The sequence below is a fragment of the Hemiscyllium ocellatum genome, chromosome 44, assembly GCF_020745735.1.
Source record: "Hemiscyllium ocellatum isolate sHemOce1 chromosome 44, sHemOce1.pat.X.cur, whole genome shotgun sequence".
Classification (NCBI taxonomy): domain Eukaryota; kingdom Metazoa; phylum Chordata; class Chondrichthyes; order Orectolobiformes; family Hemiscylliidae; genus Hemiscyllium; species Hemiscyllium ocellatum.
Window position 1 is genome coordinate 7267004 of NC_083444.1, and position 23059 is coordinate 7290062.

Genomic DNA, 23059 nt, shown 5'->3' on the forward strand with positions numbered 1-23059 from the left:
CTCTGCGTGAAAAAGTTGCCCCTTAAGTCCCTTTTAAATCTTTCCCTTCTCACCCTAAACTTACGCCCTCTAGTTCTGGACTCCCCCAACCCCAAGAAAAGGCAGTCAATTAGGAGGGCATTCAGCCTCCCCAGGTTGTTCCATCATTCAAGGAGAACGAGGGTAGTGCATGGGGGTGTAGGGTTTGCACATTCTCCCTGTGTTTGTGTGGTGGTTTCCTCCCACAGTCCAAAGATGTGCAGGTTAGTGTGAATTGGCCATGCTAAATTGCCCATAGTGTTCAGGAATATGTAGGTTGGGTGCATTAGTCAGGGGCAAATGTAGAGTAATTCGGCTGTGGGAATGTGTCTGGGTGGGTTACTCTTTGGAGGGTTGGTGTGGACTTGTTGGGCCAAATGGCTATTTCCATGGTGTAGGGATTCTCTCTTGTAATGATGACTTTACCTTGATTAGATTACTTACAGTGTGGAAACAGGCCCTTCGGCCCAACAAGTCCACATCGACTCACCGAAGCGCAAACCATCCAGACCCATTCCCCTACATCTGTCTGTAAGACAGAGAGCGATAGGTTCATGATTAGTCATGGGAATCAAGGATTATTGGGGGGGGGAAAGGAGTTGAGAAACATATCAGCCATGATCAAATGGCTGAGCAGATTCAACGGGCCGAATGGCCTCATTCTGCTCCTTTATCTTATGGTCCAACAGTTACTTAAGGTGAGGATAATTAACTTATGCAGCCTATTCTCACGAATTTTTTTTAAAAAAATCATTTTGTGGGATGTGGGCATCGCCGGCTGGGCCCAGCATCTATTGCCCTATCCCTAGTTGCCCCCTTGAGAAGGTGGGGGGTGAGCTGCCTTCTTGAACCGCTGCAGTCCACCTGCTGTGGGTTGACCCACAACGCCGTTAGGGAGGAATTCCAGGATTCTGACCCAGCCACACTGGAGGAATGGCCGATTTATTTCCAAGTCAGGATGGGGAACTCGCAGGGGGTTGGTGTTCCCATGTATCTGCTGCCCCTTGCCCTTCCAGATGGAAATAGTCATGGGTTTGGAAGGTGCTGCCTGAGGATTTTTGGTGAATTGCTGCAGTGCATCTTGTAGCTGGTCCAGACTGCTGCTACTGAGCGTCGGTGGTGGAGGGAGGGAGGGAGGGGGTGGCAATCAAGTGGGGGCTGCTTTGTCCATGGCTGGTGACGAACTTCTTGAGTGTTGTATTATTTGCCTTTATGACTTTATGATCTTTTATGATTTTAATGTGTTAATGGTTTACCTTTACCACAGTGCAAATGATGATTAATTGTTTTAGTCACATCCCAGTCACTGTTCAGCACCTGCCCTGAATGGCATTTCCCTTCCCCACCCCCCACCAATAAGTCTTTCTAAGTCCAACAGTTATCTTGTCACTTGCTATCTAGTGCTGATTGTACAATGCGGTGACTGGTCTCCCTTATCAGAGAGTAAATAGCGATGACATTACAGAACCGGATTGGTTCCCAAAGGCTGGTCAGAGTCCACCTGTTAAGAGGGAAGGAGAGGTAGTCTCCGATCCTGACGAGCAGGAGGGCTCAGTCACAGTGAGACGATGTGTACCGGCAAGTGTGCCCGCTGCATTGGCCTGGTCCTGCTTTCCCTGTCCTTCATTTGCATCATAGCCAACATCCTTCTCATCTTCCCCAGCGCTGAGAAGGAATGGACCGATCACATCACACTGCAGGTCTGGCTGATGGGGGGAGTGCTCGGAGGAGGGCTTATGGTAAGTGCATCGATTTCCACATTGTGGAATCAGACCATTCGGCCCATCCACACTGACCCTCCGAAAAGCATCCCACCTAGACCCATCCCATCCCATCTCTGTAACTTGTGTGTTCCCCATGGCCAACCCACCCTAGCCTGCATATCCCTGGACATGTCAGACAATTTAGCATGGTCAGTCCACCCTAACCTGGACATTATGGGTCAATTTCCAATGGCCAATCCACCCTAACCTGCACATCTTTGGACTGTGGGAGGAAACCAGAGCACCCGGATGAAACCCACGCATAAACAGAGAAAACGTACAAGCTCCACGCAAGCGCCCGAGGGTGGAATCGAACCCGGATCCTTGGTGCTGTGAGGCAGCTGTGCTAACCACTGAGCCACCATGCCACCCTAGATGCTTCACCTCCGCTATCCATCCTCCATACCCTTCCCTGGGGCTTCCCATACCTGCCTGTCTTGCGGGCAGTTGTTCTTGGGATGCTGAGTATTGGTCTTGCTGATCGGCTGCAGAAGGAGGTGGCTGCTGACTCAGACTGTAAAGTAGAGGAGCAGAGGTGGCTCAGTGGTTAGCACAGCTGCCTCACAGCACCAAGGATCCGGGTTCGATTCCACCCTCGGGCGCTTGCGTGGAGCTTGTACATTCTCTCTGTTTATGCGTGGGTTTCGTCCGGGTGCTCTGGTTTCCTCCCACAATCCAAAGATGTGCAGGTTAGGGTGGATTGGCCGTGCTAAATTGTCCCATAGCATCTAGGAAAGTGTAGGTCATGTGCATTTGTCATGGGTAAATATTGGGGTAAAAGGGTAGGGGAAATAGTTCTGGGCGGGTTACTCTTCAGAAGGTTGGTGTGGACTTGTTGGGCTGAAGGGCCTGTTCCTACTCTGTAGGAATTCTATGATCTACTCCATTCTAAACATGCCGCTGGCCCATCTGGTCTGCAGCTGATGTGCTTCTCCCCGCCCCCATTCTCCCCAGGGACCCCCATCCCTCTTGCTGCCCCTCCCTCACTTTCCAAAGCTAGCCACCATATTGTAATGGGGAGCAATAAATGATGGCAAAAAACATAACAAGCAGAGCGGGGATCTGAAATAAGAAAGTGCTGGAGAAACTCAGCCAGGATCTGGCAGCAATGTTTGGGGGGGAGAGAGAGAGAGAGAAAGAGAGAGCAAGAGAGAGAGATGGAGTTAATGTTTCAGACCAGATATGACTCTCGAGTTGTAGAGACATCCTGCACGGAAACAGACCCTTTGGCCCAACTCGTTCATAATCCAAAACTAATCTAGTCCCACCTGCCTGCTCCTGGCCCATATCCCTCTCAACTTTTCTTATTCATGTTCTTGTCCAACTGTCTTTTCAATGTTGTACCTGTATCTCCCACTTCCTCTGGCAGCTCATTCCAGACACACGCCACTTTCTGTGTGAAACACTTGCTCCTTAGATCCCTTTCATATGTTTCCCCTCTCACCTGAAACCTAAGCCCTCTAGTTTTGGACTCCCTCACCCTGTGATGGGGGTAGGGAAGACCTTGGCTATTCACCCTATCCATCTTCCTCAGGGTTTCATAAACCTCTATAAAGTCACCCCCTCAGCCTCTGACGGACCAGGGAAAATAGCTCCAGTCTCTCCCCTTTGCTCAAACCCTCCAACCCCTGATGAATCTTTTCTGAATCATTCTAGGCACCCACTACCGTCTGTGTAAAAAACCTTCCCTCGCACATATCCTTTAAACATTTCCACCCCCCTCACCTCAAAACCGACATCCCCTAGTATTTGACATGCCCACCCTAGGGATAGAGACACTGACAATCCACCCTATCCGTGCCCCTCGTAATTTTGTTTTCTTTTAGTAGACTGGCCCTCAGCCTCCAATGCTCCAGCAAAAACATCGTCATTAAGGCTGGATACTCTGTCACCCTGTTTGGCCCACTAGCGAAGGGTTGTCGCATAAGGCTGGGTTGTAGACACCTCCCCCCACCTCTCTGAGGTGACTCCCATAAACTGTGGGTGGGGGCAGGACATTTTATTTTTATTAGAAAGTGTTGGTGTGTGCTACTTCACTTACTGCCCCAGTCCTCTGCCACCAGCCACTTCTTGATTTGATTTATGAACCCGGTAGCGTATTTTCCTCTACAGATATGACCTGCCGAGCTTCTGTAGTAATTTTTGCTTTCATTTGTCTGTTTAAGGTGTCTATAGTATTTAACGATTTGTCTTAATTTTAGTGTTTAGCTCACAGAGTCAGCTGACCTTGTTTATGTTGATAAAGACGTGGCTCATTTCTTGATCATCTGAAACCAAAATTCTGCCTGCAGGTACATCCTTTCCCACTCAAAAATAAACAATTTCACTTGCAGCCTTTGCTCAAGTTTTCAAACTGGGATCGTAGAGTCATAGAGGTATACAGCCCTTTAGCCCATCTTGTCAATGCTGACCAGGTTTCCTGAGCTGAACTAGTCCCATTTGCCAGCACTTGGCCCATATCCAACTAAACCCTTCCTATTCATATACCCATCCAGATGCCTTTTAAATGCAATGATTGTACCAGCCTCCACCATTTCCTCTGGCAGCTCATTCCATACACGCAGTGCCCTCTCAGCGAAAAAGTTACACCTTAGGTGTCTTTTATATCTTTCCCCACTCATCCCAAACCTATGCCCTCTAGTTCTGGACTCCCCCAGACCATGGGAAAAGACCTTGGCTACTCACCTTATCTACACCCCTCATGATTTTATAAACCTCTATAAAGTCACCCCCTCAGCCTCCGATGGACCAGGGGAAATAGCTCCAGCCTCTCCCGTTTGCTCAAACCCTGCAACCCCTGGTAAATCTTTTCTGAATCATTCCAGGGACCCACCACCCTCTGTGTAAAAAAACCTTCCCCCACACATATCCTTTAAACATTTCCCCCCTCTCACCTCAAAACCCTCATCCCCTAGTATATGACATGCCCACCCTAGGGATAGAGACACTGACAATCCACCCTATCCGTGCCCCTCATAATTTTGTTTTCTTTTAGTAGACTGGCCCTCAGCCTCCAATGCTCCAGCAAAAACATCGTCATTAAGGCTGGATACTCTGTCACCCTGTTTGGCCCACTAGCGAAGGGTTGTCGCATAAGGCTGGGTTGTAGACACCTCCCCCCACCTCTCTGAGGTGACTCCCATAAACTGTGGGTGGGGGCAGGACATTTTATTTTTATTAGAAAGTGTTGGTGTGTGCTACTTCACTTACTGCCCCAGTCCTCTGCCACCAGCCACTTCTTGATTTGATTTATGAACCCGGTAGCGTATTTTCCTCTACAGATATGACCTGCCGAGCTTCTGTAGTAAGTTTTGCTTTCATTTGTCTGTTTAAGGTGTCTATAGTATTTAACGATTTGTCTTAATTTTAGTGTTTAGCTCACAGAGTCAGCTGACCTTGTTTATGTTGATAAAGACGTGGCTCATTTCTTGATCATCTGAAACCAAAATTCTGCCTGCAGGTACATCCTTTCCCACTCAAAAATAAACAATTTCACTTGCAGCCTTTGCTCAAGTTTTCAAACCGGGATCATAGAGTCATAGAGGTATACAGCCCTTCAGCCCATCTTGCTGCAAATGTGTTGCTGGTCAAAGCACAGCAGGTTAGGCAGCATCTCAGGAATAGAGAATTCGACGTTTCGAGCATAAGCCCTTCATCAGGAAGGGCTTATGCTCGAAACGTCGAATTCTCTATTCCTGAGATGCTGCCTAACCTGCTGTGCTTTGACCAGCAACACATTTGCAGCTGTGATCTCCAGCATCTGCAGACCTCATTTTTTACTCTTCAGCCCATCTTGTCAATGCTGACCAGGTTTCCTGAGCTGAACTAGTCCCATTTGCCAGCACTTGGCCCATATCCAACTAAACCCTTCCTATTCATATACCCATCCAGATGCCTTTTAAATGCAATAATTGTACCAGCCTCCATCATTTCCTCTGGCAGCTCATTCCATTCACGCATCACCCTCTTAGCGAAAAAGTTGCCCCTTAGGTCTCTTTTATATCTTTCCCCACTCATCCCAAACCTATGCCCTCTAGTTCTGGACTCCCCCAGACCGTGGGAAAAGACCTTGGCTACTCACTTTATCTACACCCCTCATGATTTTATAAACCTCTATAAAGTCACCCCTCAGCCTCTGACGCTCCAGGGGAAAAAGTCCCAGCTTGTCCCTAGAGCTCAAACCCTCCAACTCTGGTAACATTCTTGTCAATCTTTTCTGTAGCCTTTCAAGTTTAAGAGTAAACCTGAAAAACAAGCTTCCTGGTGTTGAAATCCCCGATCCTAATGATAAGACATCAACCATTAACCCTATCCAAGCCTCTCATGATTTTCTCAACCTCTATAGAAGGTTATTTCTCAATCCTCTATACTCCAGGTGAAACAAATCCCAGCCTATCCAGCATCTCCTTATAATTTTGGTACGCTTTCCTTTATTGGTCAAAGCATTTAGGGGTGGCACGGTGGCACAGTGGTTAGCACGGCTGCCTCACAGCGCCATGGACCTGGGTTCAATTCCCGCCTCAGGTGACTGACTGTGTGGAGTTTGCATGTTCTCCCCGTGTCTGCGTGGGTTTCCTCCAGGTGCTCCGGTTTCCTCCCATAGTCCAAAGATGTGCGGGTCAGGTGAATTGGCCACGCTAAATTGCCCGTAGTGTTAGGTAAGGGGCATATGTAGGGGTATGGGTGGGTTTCGCTTCGGCGGATTGGTGTGGACTTGTTGGGCCGAAGGGCCTGTTTCCACACTGTAACTAATCTAATCTAATCTAATTGAGTATTGGAGTTGGTCATATTGCAGCTCTACAAGACATTGGTCGGGCCACTTTTGGAAGATTGTGTGTAATTCTGGTCTGTTTCCTATCAGAAGGATGTTGTGAAATTTGAAAGGGTTCAGAAAAGATTTACAAGGATGTTGCCAGGGTTGGAGGGTCTTTTGCCTAGGGTGGGGAGTCCAAAACTAGAGGGCATAGGTTTAGGGTGAGAGGACTAACGATAAGATTCTTGATTGTGAAGATCAGCAGAGAGATCTCGGTGTCCAGAAACCAGCCATGGCTGATGAGGTTGTGAAGACAACGTACTGTGTGCTAGCTTTTACTGGTAGAGGGATTGAGTTTCGGAACCATGCGATCATGCTGCAGCTGTACAAAACTCTGGTGCGGCCACATTTGGAGTATTGCATACACTTCTGGTCACCGCATTATAGGAAGGACGTGGGACCTTTGGAAGGGGTTCAGAGGAGATTTTCTAGGCGTTGCCTGATATGGAGGGAAGGTCTTTTAAGGAAAAGCTGCGGCACTTGAGGCTGTTTTTGTTTTTCAGAGAAGAAGGTTGAGAGGCAACTTAATTGAAACATATAAGATGGAGGGTTAGGGAGGTTGGACAGAGAGAGCCTTTTTCTTTGGATGGTGATAGCTAGCATGGAGAGACAAAGCTTTAAATTGAAGGGTGATAGATAAAGGACATATGTCAGAGATAGTTTCTTTATTCAGAAAGTAATAAAGGTTTGGAACGCACTGCCTACAACAGCAGCAGACTCACCAGTTTTAAGGGCATTGAAATGGTCATTGGATGGGCACATTGATGAGAATGGAAACATGTAGGTTAGTTGGGCTTCAGATTGGTTCCACAGGTCGGCACAACATTGAGGGGCCAAAGGGCCTGTTTGCACTGTAATATTCTATGTTCTAGGGGAAAAATATAAAAGGGACCCGTGGGGGTCAGGTAGGCCTAACAGTAGGCCACTGGGATAACAGTGGGTCATTGGGGACAATAGTGGGTCATTGGGGACAATAGTGGGTCATTGGTTCAATATTAGATCATTGATGTAATAGTAAGCCATTGGTAAAATGGTCATGGGTATAATAAAGGGCCATTGGGATAACAATAGGCCATTGGTATGGTAGTAGGCCATTGTGATAACAGTGGTTCATTGGGATAATAGTGGACCATTGAAATGATCGTGGTTCATTGGTATAACAATGGGCCATTGGTATAAGGGGGATTTTTCACACAGAGGGTGGTGCATGTTTGGCATGAGCTGTCAGAGGAAGTGGTGGAGGCTGGTATAATTACAGCATTTAAAAGGCATCTGGGTGGATATATGAATAGGAAGGGTTTAGAGGGATATGGGCCAAGTGCTGGCAAGCGAGTCGAGATTGGATTGGGATACCTGGTTGGCATGGACGAGTTGGACCAAAGGGTCTGTATCCGTGCTGTGCATCTCTATCACTCTATGAACTCAAACCCTCCGGTCTTGGGAACATCCTTGTCAAGTCTTTTCCGCCCCTTTCCAGTTTTAATAACATCTTTACTGTGGGGCTGGCAGCATTGATTCCAGAACCTTCTCTCCTTGCCAGCGATGGCTCCTGTCCCTCACTCGTGCTTTCACTCTGATAAATTGTTGGGAATCTTTCTGCCCTACAGGTCCTGTGTCCTGCATGTTCCGCCATCCGGGCTGGAGGTAAAGGATGCTGCGGTGCAGGGTGCTGTGGCAACAGATGCCGGGTAAGATGTCAGACAAAAACTCTCAGGGGACAACTCCTCGCCCCCACCCCCCACAGTTCACCAGGCCGCGTGCAGATTGCCTCTCCATCATCTTGCAAAGCAGAATGGAAGACTTGCATTTATGTAGCACCTCGTGAAACCACCCGACATCTGGAGGGATTGACAGGGGGAGGGATGCAGTTCACTTGGCAGCCATGAACTGCGCACAGCAAGATCCCATGATCGTGATAATGAGCCGGTGAACAGCTTTGGTGATATTAATTGGAGGGAATGGAGTTCAGGTCCCCAGGAGAGATGTGGAGAGCTAGTCCTGGTCCTCTGTCATCTTCTGAGAAGACTCCAGTCTAGTGTCTCGTTTGGTAGCCAGCAGTCCCCACAGAACTTCACTCTCTTGGAGCCTGTTCAAGGACTTTGGGTGCAAATCTCTGGAAAGGGGTTTGAACTTCCTGACTAAGAGGCTGGAGTGCCACAAACTGGACTATTGGGATAACAGTGGTTCCATTGGGACAACAGTGGTGCCATTGGGACAACAGTGGTGCCATTGGGACAACAGTGGGCCATTGGGATAACAGTGGTGCCATTGGGATAACAGTGGTGCCATTGGGATAACAGTGGGCCATTGGGACAACAGTGGGGCCATTGGGACAACAGTGGGGCCATTGGGATAACAGTGGGTCATTAGGATAACAGTGGGCCATTGGGACAACAGCGGTGCCATTGGGATAATGGTGGGTCATTAGGATAACAGTGGGTCATTAGGATAACAGTGGGGCCATTGAGACAACAGTGGGGCCATTAGGACAACAGTGGGGCCATTGGGACAACAGTGGTGCCATTGGGATAACAGTGGGTCATTAGGATAACAGTGGGCCATTGGGACAACAGTGGTGCCATTGGGACAACAGTGGGCCATTGGGATAACAGTGGTGTCATTGGGACAACAAAGGTGCCATTGGGATAACAGAGGTGCCATTGGGACAACAGAGGTGCCATTGGGATAACAGTGGGGCCATTGGGATAACAGTGGGTCATTAGGATAACAGTGGTGCCATTGGGATAACAGTGGTGCCATTGGAATAACAGTGGTGCCATTGGGACAACAGAGGTGCCATTGGAATAACAGTGGGCCATTGGGACAACAGTGGGTCATTGGGACAACAGTGGGTCATTGGAATAACAGAGGTGCCATTGGGACAACAGTGGGCCATTGGGATAACAGTGGGCCATTGGGACAACAGAGGTGCCATTGGGACAACAGTGGGCCATTGGGACAACATGGGCCATTGGAAAAACAGAGGTGCCATTGGGACAACAGTGGGCCATTGGGATAACAGTGGGCCATTGGGACAACAGAGGTGCCATTGGGACAACAGTGGGCCATTGGAAAAACAGAGGCGCCATTGGGACAACAGTGGGCCATTGGGACAACAGTGGTGCCACTGGGACAACAGTGGGCCATTGGGAGAACAGTGGGCCATTGGAATAACAGAGGTGCCATTGGGACAACAGTGGGCCATTGGGATAACAGTGGTGCCATTGGGACAACAGAGGTGCCATTGGGACAACAGTGGGCCATTGGGACAACAGTGGGCCATTGGAATAACAGAGGTGCCATTGGGACAACAGTGGGCCATTGGGATAACAGTGGGCCATTGGGATAACAGTGGTGCCATTGGGACAACAGAGGTGCCATTGGGACAACAGTGGGTCATTAGGATAACAGTGGGTCATTAGGATAACAGTGGTGCCATTGGGATAACAGTGGTGCCATTGGGACAACAGAGGTGCTATTGGAATAACAGTGGTGCCATTGGGATAACAGTGGGCCATTGGGACAACAGTGGGTCATTAGGATAACAGTGGGTCATTAGGATAACAGTGGGGCCATTGGGACAACAATGGTGCAATTGGGATAACAGTGGGTCATTAGGATAACAGTGGGCCATTGGGACAACAGTGGTGCCATTGGGATAACAGTGGGTCATTAGGATAACAGTGGGTCATTAGGATAACAGTGGGCCATTGGGACAACAGTGGTGCCATTGGGGTCATTAGGATAACAGTGGGTCATTAGGATAACAGTGGTGCCATTGGGATAACAGTGGTGCCATTGGGACAACAGAGGTGCCATTGGGATAACAGAGGTGCCATTGGGACAACAGTGGGGCCATTGGGATAACAGTGGGTCATTAGGATAACAGTGGTGCCATTGGGATAACAGTGGTGCCATTGGGACAACAGAGGTGCCATTGGGATAACAGTGGGCCATTGGGACAACAGAGGTGCCATTGGAATAACAGTGGTGCCATTGGGACAACAGAGGTGCCATTGGAATAACAGAGGTGCCATTGGGACAACAGTGGGTCATTGGAATAACAGAGGTGCCATTGGGACAACAGTGGGCCATTGGGACAACAGTGGGCCATTGGGACAACAGTGTTGCCATTGGGACAACAGTGGGCCATTGGGACAACAGTGGCCATTGGGATAACAGAGGTGCCATTGGGACAACAGTGGGCCATTGGGATAACAGTGGGCCATTGGTACAACAGAGGTGCCATTGGGACAACAGTGGGCCATTGGGACAACAGTGGGCCATTGGGACAACAAAGGTGCCATTGGGACAACAGTGGGTCATTAGGATAACAGTGGGCCATTGGGATAACAGTGGGCCATTGGGACAACAGAGGTGCCATTTGGACAACAGTGGGCCATTGGGACAACAGTGGGCCATTGGAATAACAGAGGTGCCATTGGGACAACAGTGGGCCATTGGGACAACAGTGGGCCATTGGGATAACAGTGGTGCCATTGGGACAACAGAGGTGCCATGGGACAACAGTGGTCATTGGGACAACAGTGGGCCATTGGGATAACAGTGGTGCCATTGGGACAACAGAGGTGCCATTGGGACAACAGTGGGTCATTGGAATAACAGAGGTGCCATTGGAATAACAGAGGTGCCATTGGGACAACAGTGGGCCATTGGGACAACAGTGGCCATTGGGACAACAGTGGCCATTGGGATAACAGTGGTGCCATTGGAATAACAGTGGGCCATTGGGACAACAGAGGTGCCATTGGAATAACAGAGGTGCCATTGGGACAACAGTGCGCCATTGGGACAACAGTAGCCATTGGGATAATAGTGGTGCCATTGGGATAACAGTGGGCCATTGGGACAACAGAGGTGCCATTGGGACAACGGTGGGCCATTGGGACAACAGTGGGCCATTGGAATAACAGAGGTGCCATTGGGACAACAGTGGGCCATTGGGACAACAGTGGGCCATTGGACTAACAGAGGTGCCACTTGGACAAGAGTGGGCCATTGGGATAACAGTGGGCCATTGGGACAACAGAGGTGCCATTGGGACAACAGTGGGTCATTAGGATAACAGTGGGTCATTAGGATAACAGTGGGGCCATTGGGACAACAGTGGTGCAATTGGGACAACAGTGGGCCATTGGACTAACAGAGGTGCCATTGGGACAACAGTGGGGCCATTGGGATAACAGTGGGTCATTAGGATAACAGTGGTGCCATTGGGATAACAGTGGTGCCATTGGGACAACAGAGGTGCCATTGGGATAACAGTGGGCCATTGGGACAACAGAGGTGCCATTGGAATAACAGTGGTGCCATTGGGACAACAGAGGTGCCATTGGAATAACAGAGGTGCCATTGGGACAACAGTGGGTCATTGGAATAACAGAGGGGCCATTGGGACAACAGTGGGCTATTGGGACAACAGTGGTGCCATTGGGACAACAGTGGGCCATTGGGACAACAGTGGCCATTGGGATAACAGAGGTGCCATTGGGACAACAGTGGGCCATTGGGACAACAGTGGGCCATTGGGACAACAAAGGTGCCATTGGGACAACAGTGGGTCATTAGGATAACAGTGGGCCATTGGGATAACAGTGGGCCATTGGGACAACAGAGGTGCCATTTGGACAACAGTAGGCCATTGGGACAACAGTGGGCCATTGGAATAACAGAGGTGCCATTGGGACAACAGTGGGCCATTGGGATAACAGTGGGCCATTGGGATAACAGTGGTGCCATTGGGACAACAGAGGTGCCATGGGACAACAGTGGGCCATTGGGACAACAGTGGGCCATTGGGATAACAGTGGTGCCATTGGGACAACAGAGGTGCCATTGGGACAACAGTGGGCCATTAGGATAACAGTGGGCCAATGGGACAACAGTGGGTCATTGGGACAACAGTGGGCCATTGGGATAACAGTGGGCCATTGGGACAACAGGGGGTCATTGGGATAACAGAGGTGCCATTGGAATAACAGTGGTGCCATTGGAATAACAGTGGGCCATTGGGATAACAGTGGGTCACTGGGATAACAGTAGTGCCATTGGAATAACAGTGGGCCATTGGGATAACAATGGTGCTATTGGGATAACAGTGAGCCATTTAAATAGTGGTGTTCCATTGGTATAACAATGGGCCATTGAGATTACTGTGGGCCATTTAAATAATGGGGCGCCATTGGGATAACAGTGGCACCATTGGAATAACAGTGGCACCATTGGGATAACAGTGGCACCATTTAAATAATGGTGTTCCATTGGTTTAACAGTGGGTCATTGAGATAACTGTCGACCATTGGGATAACAGTGGTCCACTGGGGTAAATAGTGGGTCATTGGCATGACAGTGAGCCATTGGGATAACAGTGGGTCAATAGTATAATAGTGGGTTGTTAGAATAATAGTGGGTCATTGGAGGTTAATATTAGGCTATTGGGATAACAGTGGACCATTGGAGATAACAGTGGACCATTGGGGATAACAGCGGGTTACTGGGAATAATATTGGGTCTTCAGGATAATAGTGGGTCATTGGTACAATATTAGATCATTGATGTAATAGTAGGCCATCGGTATAATAGTAGGTCATGGGTATAATAAAGGGTCATTGGGATAACAGTGGGTCATTGGTATGACATTGGGATAACAGTGGGCCATTGGTATGACATTGGGATAACAGGGGGCCATTGGTATGGCAATGGCTCATTAGGATAACAGTGAGTCATTGGGGATAACAATAGCCCATTGGTATGATAATGGGCCACTGATTGGTAGAACAGTGGGCCACTGATTGGTAGAACAGTGGGCCACTGGTATAACAGTGGGTTGTAATGAATGGAATGAGGCGTTAGCAGAAGTTATTTGCCTCACACTCATCAGAATCAATACAAGAATTTCAAATTTTGGTGGAACACCAGAACTCATACTACAATAAAGAAAGAGGGTTGATAATTGTTAGCAAGTCAACTCATGAAAATGAGAGGTGAGGGAATTTGGGAGGATGCAACAGGCAAGGGATTACTTGCTGAATGTAGCACTCTGGAACATAGGGAAGGACTTTGATGTGCATGTCTATAGAACCTCAAAGGCAGTTGGGCTAGTGGGTGAGATTCTTGATGGAGGACTTCCCTATTCCTGATGAAGGGCTTCCCCATTTCCTAATCTTATTGAGAAGTACAAGGTTCTGAGGGGAATAGACAGTGGAGATAAGCAAATTGGCCATGCTAATGTGCCAATATTGTCCAGGGATGTGCAGGTTAGGGTGGATTGGCCATGCTAAATTGTCCCATAGTGTCCAGGGATGTGCAGGTTAGGGTGGATTGGCCGTTCTAAATTGTCCCATAGTGTCCAGGGATGTGCAGGTTAGGGTGGATTGGCCGTGCTAAATTGTCCCATCGTGTCCAGGGATGTGCAGGTTAGGGTGGATTGGCCATGCTAAATTGTCCCATAGTGTCCAGGGATGTGCAGGTTAGGGTGGATTGGCCGTGCTAAATTGTCCCATAGTGCCCAGGGATGTGCAGGTTAGGGTGGATTGGCCACTGGAAATGCAGGGTTACTGGGATAGGGTTGGGGCATGGGTTTGTTTGCTGGTAGGTCCAGGTGGGATGCTCTTCAGAGGGTTGGTGTGGTCTCAATGGGCCGGATGGCCTGATTCCAAACTGTACTGATTCTGTGACTCTCTGGACCATTTCCCCTTTACAGAGTGGTCATTAATCAGGAGGCAAAGATTTCAAGGAATTGGCAGGAGATTGCGAGGGGATTTGAGGAGGAAATCTTTCAACAGGAGGGTGGTGGGAGAACGGGAATTCACCACCTGTAAGAGTGAAAGAGGCAGAAACCCTTTTTTTAACATGGAGGAAGTATTTAGACGGACACGTGTGATGTTGGGAAATAAGACGAGAAAAGATAGGTGCTTTGATAGTTGGCATGGATACAACAGGCCAAAGTCCTCTTTCAGCCTTATAGAACAAAATGGCTCTTTGATTGTTGACTTAGGCAGCCAACCAATGGGGAATGAGGGAGGCAGAGTGTTTGAGGGAGGAAATTCTCGAGCTCAAAACCCCAGACAGCTGAAGGGCAAGGCTGCCAATGGCGGAACGCTGGGAATTGGTGGGACTATAGGGAAAAAGTGGGGCCTGGGAAAGGCCGGAATTGGAGGAGTGCAGAGATCTCAGGGGCTGGAAGTGGTCACGGAGGTAGGGAGGGGGCTGAGGGATTGACAGGCAATTTTCAAATCCAAGCTTTGCTGAACCAGGCTTCCAGGGCAGGGAGGGAGGGGGTAAACCCGCAGCAGTGTGGCTGACTCTTAAATGGTCGAGGGCAGTTAAGGATGGGGAAGCAATCTTACATGAGATGGACAATCAGGTTAGGCCACAGGGGTTAGCAGGATCGTGGGTCAAGTCATTACACAGTCAAATAAAAACCAAAAGAACCGTGGATGCTGTGAATCAGAATCAAACACAGAAATTGCTGGAAAAGCTCTCAGGTCTGGCAGCATCTGTGAAGGGATGTCAATGTTAATGCTTCGGGTCCAGTGAGCCTTCTTCAGAGAGACATTAACTCTGATCTCCCTTCACAGATGCTGCTAGATCTGCTGAGCTTTTCCAGCGACTTCTGTTCCTGTTTCATTCCCCTATCAACTCCGCTAAACCATTACCAAGAGATATATAGCAGTAAAACAGCGCCCTTTAACCTATCTGCCACTTAGACTGTAAGATACAGGAATAAAACCGGGCCATCAAGTCAGTTCCACCATTTGACCATGGCTGATATGTTTCCCAGCCCCTTTCTCCTACCTTCTCCCTGTAAACCTTGATCCCCTAACCAATTGAGAACTTATCTCTCTCTCTCTCTCTGTCTCAAAGACACTGAATGACCTGCCATCCACAGCCCTCTGTGACAATGAGTTGCACATATTCTCTACCTTTTTGGCTGAAGAAATTCCTCCTCATCTCAGTCCATCCTTTCACTCTGAGGCTGTGCCCTTGGTTGTAGCCTCTCCGACCAGAGGCAACACCTTCATGCCCATTCTATCCAGGCCTCTCAGTATTCTGTAAGTTTCAATCAGATCTCATGCACCCCCATCCTATTAAATTCCATCGAGTACGGACCCAGAGTCCTCCACTGCTCCCCCCATCTTCGGGATGTTTCTTGTGTGCCTCCACTGGAGCCTGACCTAAGCCAGCGCTGTCTGGGAACACTGTTAACCCATCGGCTTTCTCTTTGCAGATGCTGCGGTCTGTCTTCTGCTCGCTTTTTGGCACCTTGGGCGCCCTGTACTGTCTCATTGTGTCTTCGACGGCCCTGGCAAATGGCCCACTGTGTGACGTCGGAGGTGGGAACTGGCAGCAACCCTTCCTGAACACCAACCACAGGTAGGCCGTCAATCCTGCCCGCGGGCCGAGACTTGACATTGGTGCTATCCACACCAACCCTGACCCTGACCTTCATCCTGAATCTAACCCTGACCCTAAACATCAACCTGACTCACACCCTAATGTGAACCCTAACCTTGATCCTAACCCTAACCTTGACCCTAACCCTAAACATCATCCTGGCCCTGAACCTAACTGTAATCCTGACCGTGAGCTTGAACCTAACCCTGACCCTGAACCTAACCCTAAACCTGACCCTGAATCTATCCTGATCCTGACCCTGAACTTAACCTTACCCTGAACATCACGGGCGGCACGGTGGAACAGTGGTTAGCACTGCTGCCTCACAGCGCCAGGGAGCTGGGTTCAATTCCCGCCTCAGGCGACTGTCTGTGTGGAGTTTGCATGTTCTCCCCGTGTCTGCGTGGGTTTCCTCCGGGTGCTTCGGTTTCCTCCCACAGTCCAAAGATGTGCGGGTCAGGTGAATTGGCCATGCTAAATTGCCTGTAGTGTTAGGTAAGGGGTAAATGTAGGGGTATGGGTGGGTTGCGCTTCGGCGGGTCGGTGTGGACTTGTTGGGCTGAAGGGCCTGTTTCCACACTGTAAGTAATCTAATCTAATCACCCTGATCCTAACCTTGACCATGACCCTGATCTGAACCTCACCCTAACCCTGTCCCTGAATCTAGCCCTGACCCCGAACCAAATCCTGACCCCAACCCTGACGCGGAAGCTAACCTGGCCCTAAACATCATCTTGACCCTGACCCAAACTCTGATCCTGACTCTAACCCTGACTCTGATGCTAACACTGACCCTGACTCTTAACTCTAAACATAGCCCCTTCCTTATCTCTAACCTTAACCCTAAATGTAACCCTGACCCTAACTCTAACCCAAAACATAACCCCAACCCTGACTCTAACCCTTACAATACCCTTGATCCTGACCGAACCTTGACCCCAACTCTGGCCCTTTACCCTGACCCCTAGATTAGCAGTTGAGAGACATTCCCACACCCCAACTGTCTCCAACACTCCCCCCCCCCCCATTGTGATTGTGAATGACTGGTGAGGAGGGAGCTGAGTGTTTATGGAGGGGGAAGGGTGGGGGTGGTGAAGGTCGGAGAATCATGGTAGCCTCTCCCGCCCATTGCTGACGGACGTGATTGGTCTCTCCCTCCTCCACGCAGTTACCTGACGAACCAAACGCTTTGGGAGATTTGCCAGAACCCTCCGAACATCGTGGTGTGGAACGTCTCCCTCTTCTCCATTCTCCTCATCGCCAGCGCCATCGAGCTGGGCTTCTGCGGCTTGCAGGTGGTCAACGGCTGCATCGGCGTTTTCTGCGGAGATTGCCGGAAGAAAAGCCGGAGAGACGTAAGAACTCGCCTCACTCCCTTCGGCCTCGTCTTCTTCCGGTCCTTTGGCAATCGATGTTGTCTCTCCTGCTGCCCTCCCCCAGTTTTGCTACTAAGCTCCCAGTCTGGCCAAGGGTGTTCTAGAGACATTTGTGGCAGAGGGAGGCCATTCAGTCCCATTCACCGTGCTAGCTGTCCTCCCACAATCTCACCCTCTTTCCTCTCTCTCTATTCCCCTTTGCCCTGATTGGCTCATTACCCGCAAATTTATTTCCTGAGGAACGCGGTTGCGCAAATGTCAGACGGTGCTTCGAACCAGACATTCCCAGAACCGCAACGGTACAGGCCAGGCCATTCGGCCCATCAGGTCTGCCCCACCGAAAATACACTCCAACCTGCACCGGTCCCACTCTGCCCGCACTCAACCCATTGGCCTTGATTGTTTGAACACTCCTGTAGTGCTCCTAGAGCTATTCTTGCAGAAACAAAGGAATTTGGAGCAGAAGGGGTGACACAGAGGCTCAGTGGTTAGCACTGCTGCCAAGGACATAGGTTCAATTCCACCCTCGGGCGACTGTGTGTGGAGTTTGCACATCCTCCCAGTGTCTGTGTGGGTTTCCTCCAGGTGCTCCAGTTTCCTCCCACAGTCCAAAGGTGTCCAGGTTAGGGTGGATTGGCCGTGCTAAACTGTCCTATAGTGTCCAGGGATGTGCAGGTCAGGGTGAATTGGCCGTGCTAAACTGTCCCAGAGTGTTCAGGGATGTGTAGATTAGGTGCATTAGTCAGGGGTAAATGTAGAGTAACAGGGTAGGGGCATGGGTCTGGGTAGGTTACTTTTCAGAGGGCCGGTGTGGACTTTTTGGGCCGAAGGGCCTGTTTCCACACTGTAGGGATTCTTTGAGTAGGCCTTTGGCCCTGCTATGGACATTCAATGAGATCACAGTGGACCATTCACCTCAGTCTCCCGTTCTCATTTCCCCCCACCCAACCTTTAGCCCCAAAGTGCTGCCTCCAACACCTTCTTGAAACCATTCACATTTTGGCCTCGAAGCCTCATCCATGTGCTTTGTAAAGTTTGTGAGGCATTTTCTGCCTCAATGACTCTCCCAGGCAGAGCATTCCAGACAGCCCCCTCCCTCCCCCCACCCAGGTGAGAAGCCTCATTCCCAAAATCCCCACTTTCTGGCCTTGCACTTTTGCCCCAGTTATAGACCCTTCGATGAAAGGAAAAATGTCCTTCCTATCCACTCTGTTCATTGTCGCTCAGAATCTTGTACACCTCGATCAGGCTCCACCCCACCCCTTCCCTTCAACTCAGCCATTTCTACTCCAAAGAAACCAATCTGAGTCTATTCCAGCCTCTCTCTGTCGCTGAAACGCTCCATCCCAGAGCAACGTCCTGGTGAATCTCCTCTGCACCCTCTCCACAATGCGATCCCCTCCTTCCGATAAAGAGGGGGCCAAAATTCATAGAATCCTTACCATGTGGCCACCAACCCTCCAAAGACCATCTCACCCTGACCCATTCCCTTACCCTTAACCCATGCATCCCTGAACACTGGGCAATTTAGCATGGCCAATTCAAACTAAAATGCACATTTTTGGACTGTGGGAGGAAACCCACACAGACACAGGGAGGATGTACAAACTCCACACGGACAGTTACCCGAGGCTGGAATTGAACCCAGGTCCCTGGCACTGTGAGGCAGCAGTGCTAACCACTGAGCCACCATGCCACATACTGTGCACAATACCCTGGCTGTGGCCTCACCAAAGCCCTGACCAGCTCTGATGTGACCTCCCTGCTCTTACAATCTATGCCACGACTGATTAAGGCAAGTGTCCCATCTGCCTTCTTAAACACCCCATTCAGGGATTCATGGACACCCCTCACACCCCCATCCCCCTGTCACCCCCAGATTTCCCTCCATCCTTCTGACCTTCCTCGTGTCCTGCCATTCATGGAGTACTCCCTTGTCTTGTTTTTTCTTCCAAAGTGCATCTGCTCACATTTACCAGGGTTCAACTCCATCCGCCTCTTATCTGACCATCTAGCTAACCCATTTATCCCCTCCTATAACCGAACACCGTCCTCCTCCCTTCGAAGATTTTTGTGACACCCACAAACTTGCTTATTGAATCCCTCCAGCGCAGCTCAGAGGCCATTCGGCCCATCAGATCTGCACTGACCCGCAGAAGAGCAACCTGCCTGATTCCCATCACCCTGTGCTCCCCACAGCTAATCCACCCTAACCTGCACACCCCTGGACACAATGAGACAATTTAACACGGCTAATCCACCCTAACCTGCACATCCCTGAGCACTATGGGATAATTTAACACGGCTAATCCACCCTAACCTGCACATCCCTGGACACAATGGGACAATTTAGCACGGTTAATCCACCCTAACCTGCACATCCCTGGACACTATGGCACAATTTAGCACGGCTAATCCACCCTAACCTGCACATCCCTGGGCACTATGGGACAATTTAGCGCAGCTAATCCACCGTAAGGGTGGCATGGTAGCAGAGTGGTTAGCACTGTTGCCTCACAGCGCCAGAGACCTGGGTTCAATTCCCGCCTCAGGCGACTGACTGTGTGGAGTTTGCACATTCTCCCCGTGTCTGTGTGGGTTTCCTCCCACAGTCCAAAGATGCGCAGGTTTGGTGAATTGGCCATGCTAAATTGCCCGTAGTGTTAGGGGTAAAATGTAGGGGAATGGATCTGGGTGGGTTGCGCTTCAGCAGGTGGGTTTGGACTTGTTGGGCCAAAGGGCCTATTTCCACACTGTAAGTAATCTAATCTAACCTATGCATCCCTGGGCACTATGGGACAATTTAGCATGGCCAATCCACCCTAACCTGTACACCTTTGTCTGTGGGAGGAAACGGGAGCACCTGGAGGAAACCCACGCAAACTCCACACAACCAATCACCCAAATTGAATCCAGGTCCCTGGTGCTAACCACTGAGCCACCATCCCCATCCATTTATCATCATCTCCTCCTCCTTCTCATCTCCAATATTGATGAACATCGCAGATGATAAGGGACCTATCACCGGTCCCTGTGGGGACATCAATGCAGGCTGGCCCCCAGCCTTCCGCCACCATCATCCATCTCCCTCACCAGTTTGGGACACATATCCGTCCATGAGTGAGACACTTTCAAAGCCCCACCAAAGCTCTGCACCCATCTAAGGACATATCGGCACCCTCCCTTTACCAGTCTCACTCATCGCTAACTCTCTCTCTCTCCTCTCCATTACAGGATGACGACCTGTGAACAGGGCAACAAGGCTGGGGGAGGGGGAGTGCAGACGTGACCCAGGAAGGGGCAGTTCCTCGACGTGTAGATTTGAAATTGGGTTTTCCCTCTCCTTCTGTTCTCACCTCTCCATTCCGACATGAAGGCAGTGGGCACTCAACGCCAAATGGGCACGCCATCGACTCCATTGGCTCAACGTTTTTCTGAGACAAGAGACCCAAAATCGATGACCTTTGTTTCAAATAAATAAATAAAAGTTTATTTATCATGGAGAGATGGTGATGTGCTAGAACTGCAGGGAGTGATGGTGGGGGAATGGTGTCGGGTTTAACATGAGTGGGTTTCATGAGATTACACCAATTTAACATGGTGGGGTGAGTGGGGGTGAGATCAAGGCAAGATATCCGTCGTTGAGTCACCAATCAACCTTGGCCAACTCAGCTGCTTGCTCGATTCACCCAAACCCATCCCAAGGTCGGACATTCCCAGGGATACAGGACTCAAGTTGTCCCTTAACGGTGGGCTGGGCTGTTAAAAGATAGAATACATGCCTTCAAATAAGGGACAGTTCATACACCCCCACCCCTGCCCAGGTCCAGGGATTTGTTCACACCCCATGAGGGATTGCGACACCTCTCCCACTGCCCAGTGCCCACAAATGGACCCGCTTGTGGGTGCCATTATCCTGAGGCAGTGCAATACCCTTCTCATATTCAGCTGGTTCGCCTCTCCCTCTTCTGCCAATCTTCCTCCCCTCCCCCTTCCAACACCTTTTCTTTGTCTCTAGCCTCCTTCTGTTCACTTTTCTCTCCTTTATTCAAGTTTTTTTTTCACCGTTGATTTGCTGACCTAATTGTCCTTGCCCCACCGCCATTTTGAACTGCTGGTTTAGCGACGACCACTTGATTTCCAATTGGGGAAATCCGCCATCTTTAACTAGCCTGGACTCCATGTGACTCCAGGTCCATAGCCAACATGGCTCACTCCTCACTGCCCTCGGAGAAAGTAGGAGCGGATAGTACGTCCCATGAACAGAAAACAAAACATCATGGTAGATCTCCCCCACGGCACTTGCAAGGCCAACATATTCTTGCTAAGGGACAATGGGCTTATTACTGCTTGAAAGTGTGGTGCTGGAAAAGCACAGCAGTTCAGGTAGCATCAGAGGAGCATGAAAAGTGACGTTTCGGGCATAAAGGCTTCTGCCCGAAACGTCGACTCTCCTGTTCCTCGGATGCTGCCTGACCTGCTGTGCTTTTCCAGCACCACCCTCTCGACTCTGTCCTCCAGCATCTGCAGTCCTCACTTTCTCCTTAGTATTGGTTGCTATGACTCCAGACTTGCTCCACCCAGAATTTGAAGCAAGCCTTTCTCCATTTTGTCATGATTGGAACAAGGTCAGCCAGGTAGATCTCCTTGAATAGTAGTTCCCTGATTGAGGGCTGTTAACATGGTCCAATCAGGGAGCCCTGGCTGACAGAAATAAACAGGAGTGTTTGTGTCTCTCACTGCACACACACTATGGGTGCTGGGGAAAACATAAGCACTACTGCAGTTAGGCGGTAGTGTGGGGGTTAATTAAAAAAAAAAGATAAAAAAAAACAGAAGTGTGATCACACAGCACTGCCCTTTGATGTGAAGGGCACTGCTTGTCACAGGCCACTCGGGTGTTTTCCTACTTTTCCTGGTGGTGGAAATTGAATAAAGATTTGTACACCTTGTGTCTCTCACTGTGTCTCACACCTGCACACACACACCATGGGTGCTGGGGATAAAAATAATAAGCACTACCGCAGATAGGCGGTAGTGTGGGGGAAATAATAATAAAAAAAATCAGGAGACCCCCTTCAAAAAAAAAGAAAAAAAATCTAACCACAAGATCCCTTCACTGTTTGAACAACCCCTTCACTGTTTGATCACACAGCATTGCCCTTTGATGTGAAGGGCACTGCTTGTCACAGGCCACTTGGGTGTTTTCCTATTCTCCTGGTGGTGGAAATTGAATAAAGATTCGTACACCTTGTGTCTCTCACTGTGTCTCACACCTGCATACACACACACACAAAAAAAGGAAAAAAAAATATATAAACTGGAGAGTTGGATGTGAAGGGCACTAAAAAGAAGAGAAAAAAAAGAAAAAGAAAAAAAATAAACAGGAATGTTTGTGTCTCTCACTTGCACACACACTATGGGTGCTGGGGAAAACATAAGCACTACTGCAGTTAGGCGGTAGTATGGGGGTTAATTTTAAAAAAAGAAAAAAAACAGAAGTGTGATCACACAGCACTGCCTTTTGATGCGAAGGGCACTGCTTGTCACTGGCCACTCGGGGGTTTTCCTTTCTTCCTGATGGTAGAAATTGAATAAAGATTCGTGCACCTTGTGTCTCTCACTGTGTCTCACACCTGCACACACAAACACACCATGGGTGCTGGGGAAAA

The 23059-nt window shown here is 49.5% G+C and overlaps 1 protein-coding gene across 1 annotated transcript; it reads left to right on the plus strand.

The window, feature by feature from the left end:
- Window positions 1-1586: 1586 nt before the first annotated feature.
- tm4sf5 (transmembrane 4 L six family member 5) lies at window positions 1587-20636 on the plus strand. The gene is made up of 5 exons (XM_060854575.1): window positions 1587-1757; window positions 8202-8282; window positions 15845-15990; window positions 17180-17366; window positions 20622-20636. Exons 1-5 carry the CDS (start codon window positions 1587-1589, stop codon window positions 20634-20636), a joined length of 600 nt encoding a protein of 199 aa, XP_060710558.1.
- The last annotated feature ends 2423 nt before the right edge of the window (window positions 20637-23059 follow it).

Excerpts from the sequence above, each read along its gene's own strand:
- tm4sf5 (XM_060854575.1), top strand. The coding sequence starts at position 1,587 with ATGTGTACCGGCAAGTGTGCCCGCTGCATTGGCCTGGTCCTGCTTTCC. Across the intron at positions 1,758-8,201 it reads TGCTCGGAGGAGGGCTTATG|GTCCTGTGTCCTGCATGTTC; the intron begins GTAAGTGCATCG and ends TCTGCCCTACAG. Across the intron at positions 15,991-17,179 it reads TTCCTGAACACCAACCACAG|TTACCTGACGAACCAAACGC; the intron begins GTAGGCCGTCAA and ends TCCTCCACGCAG.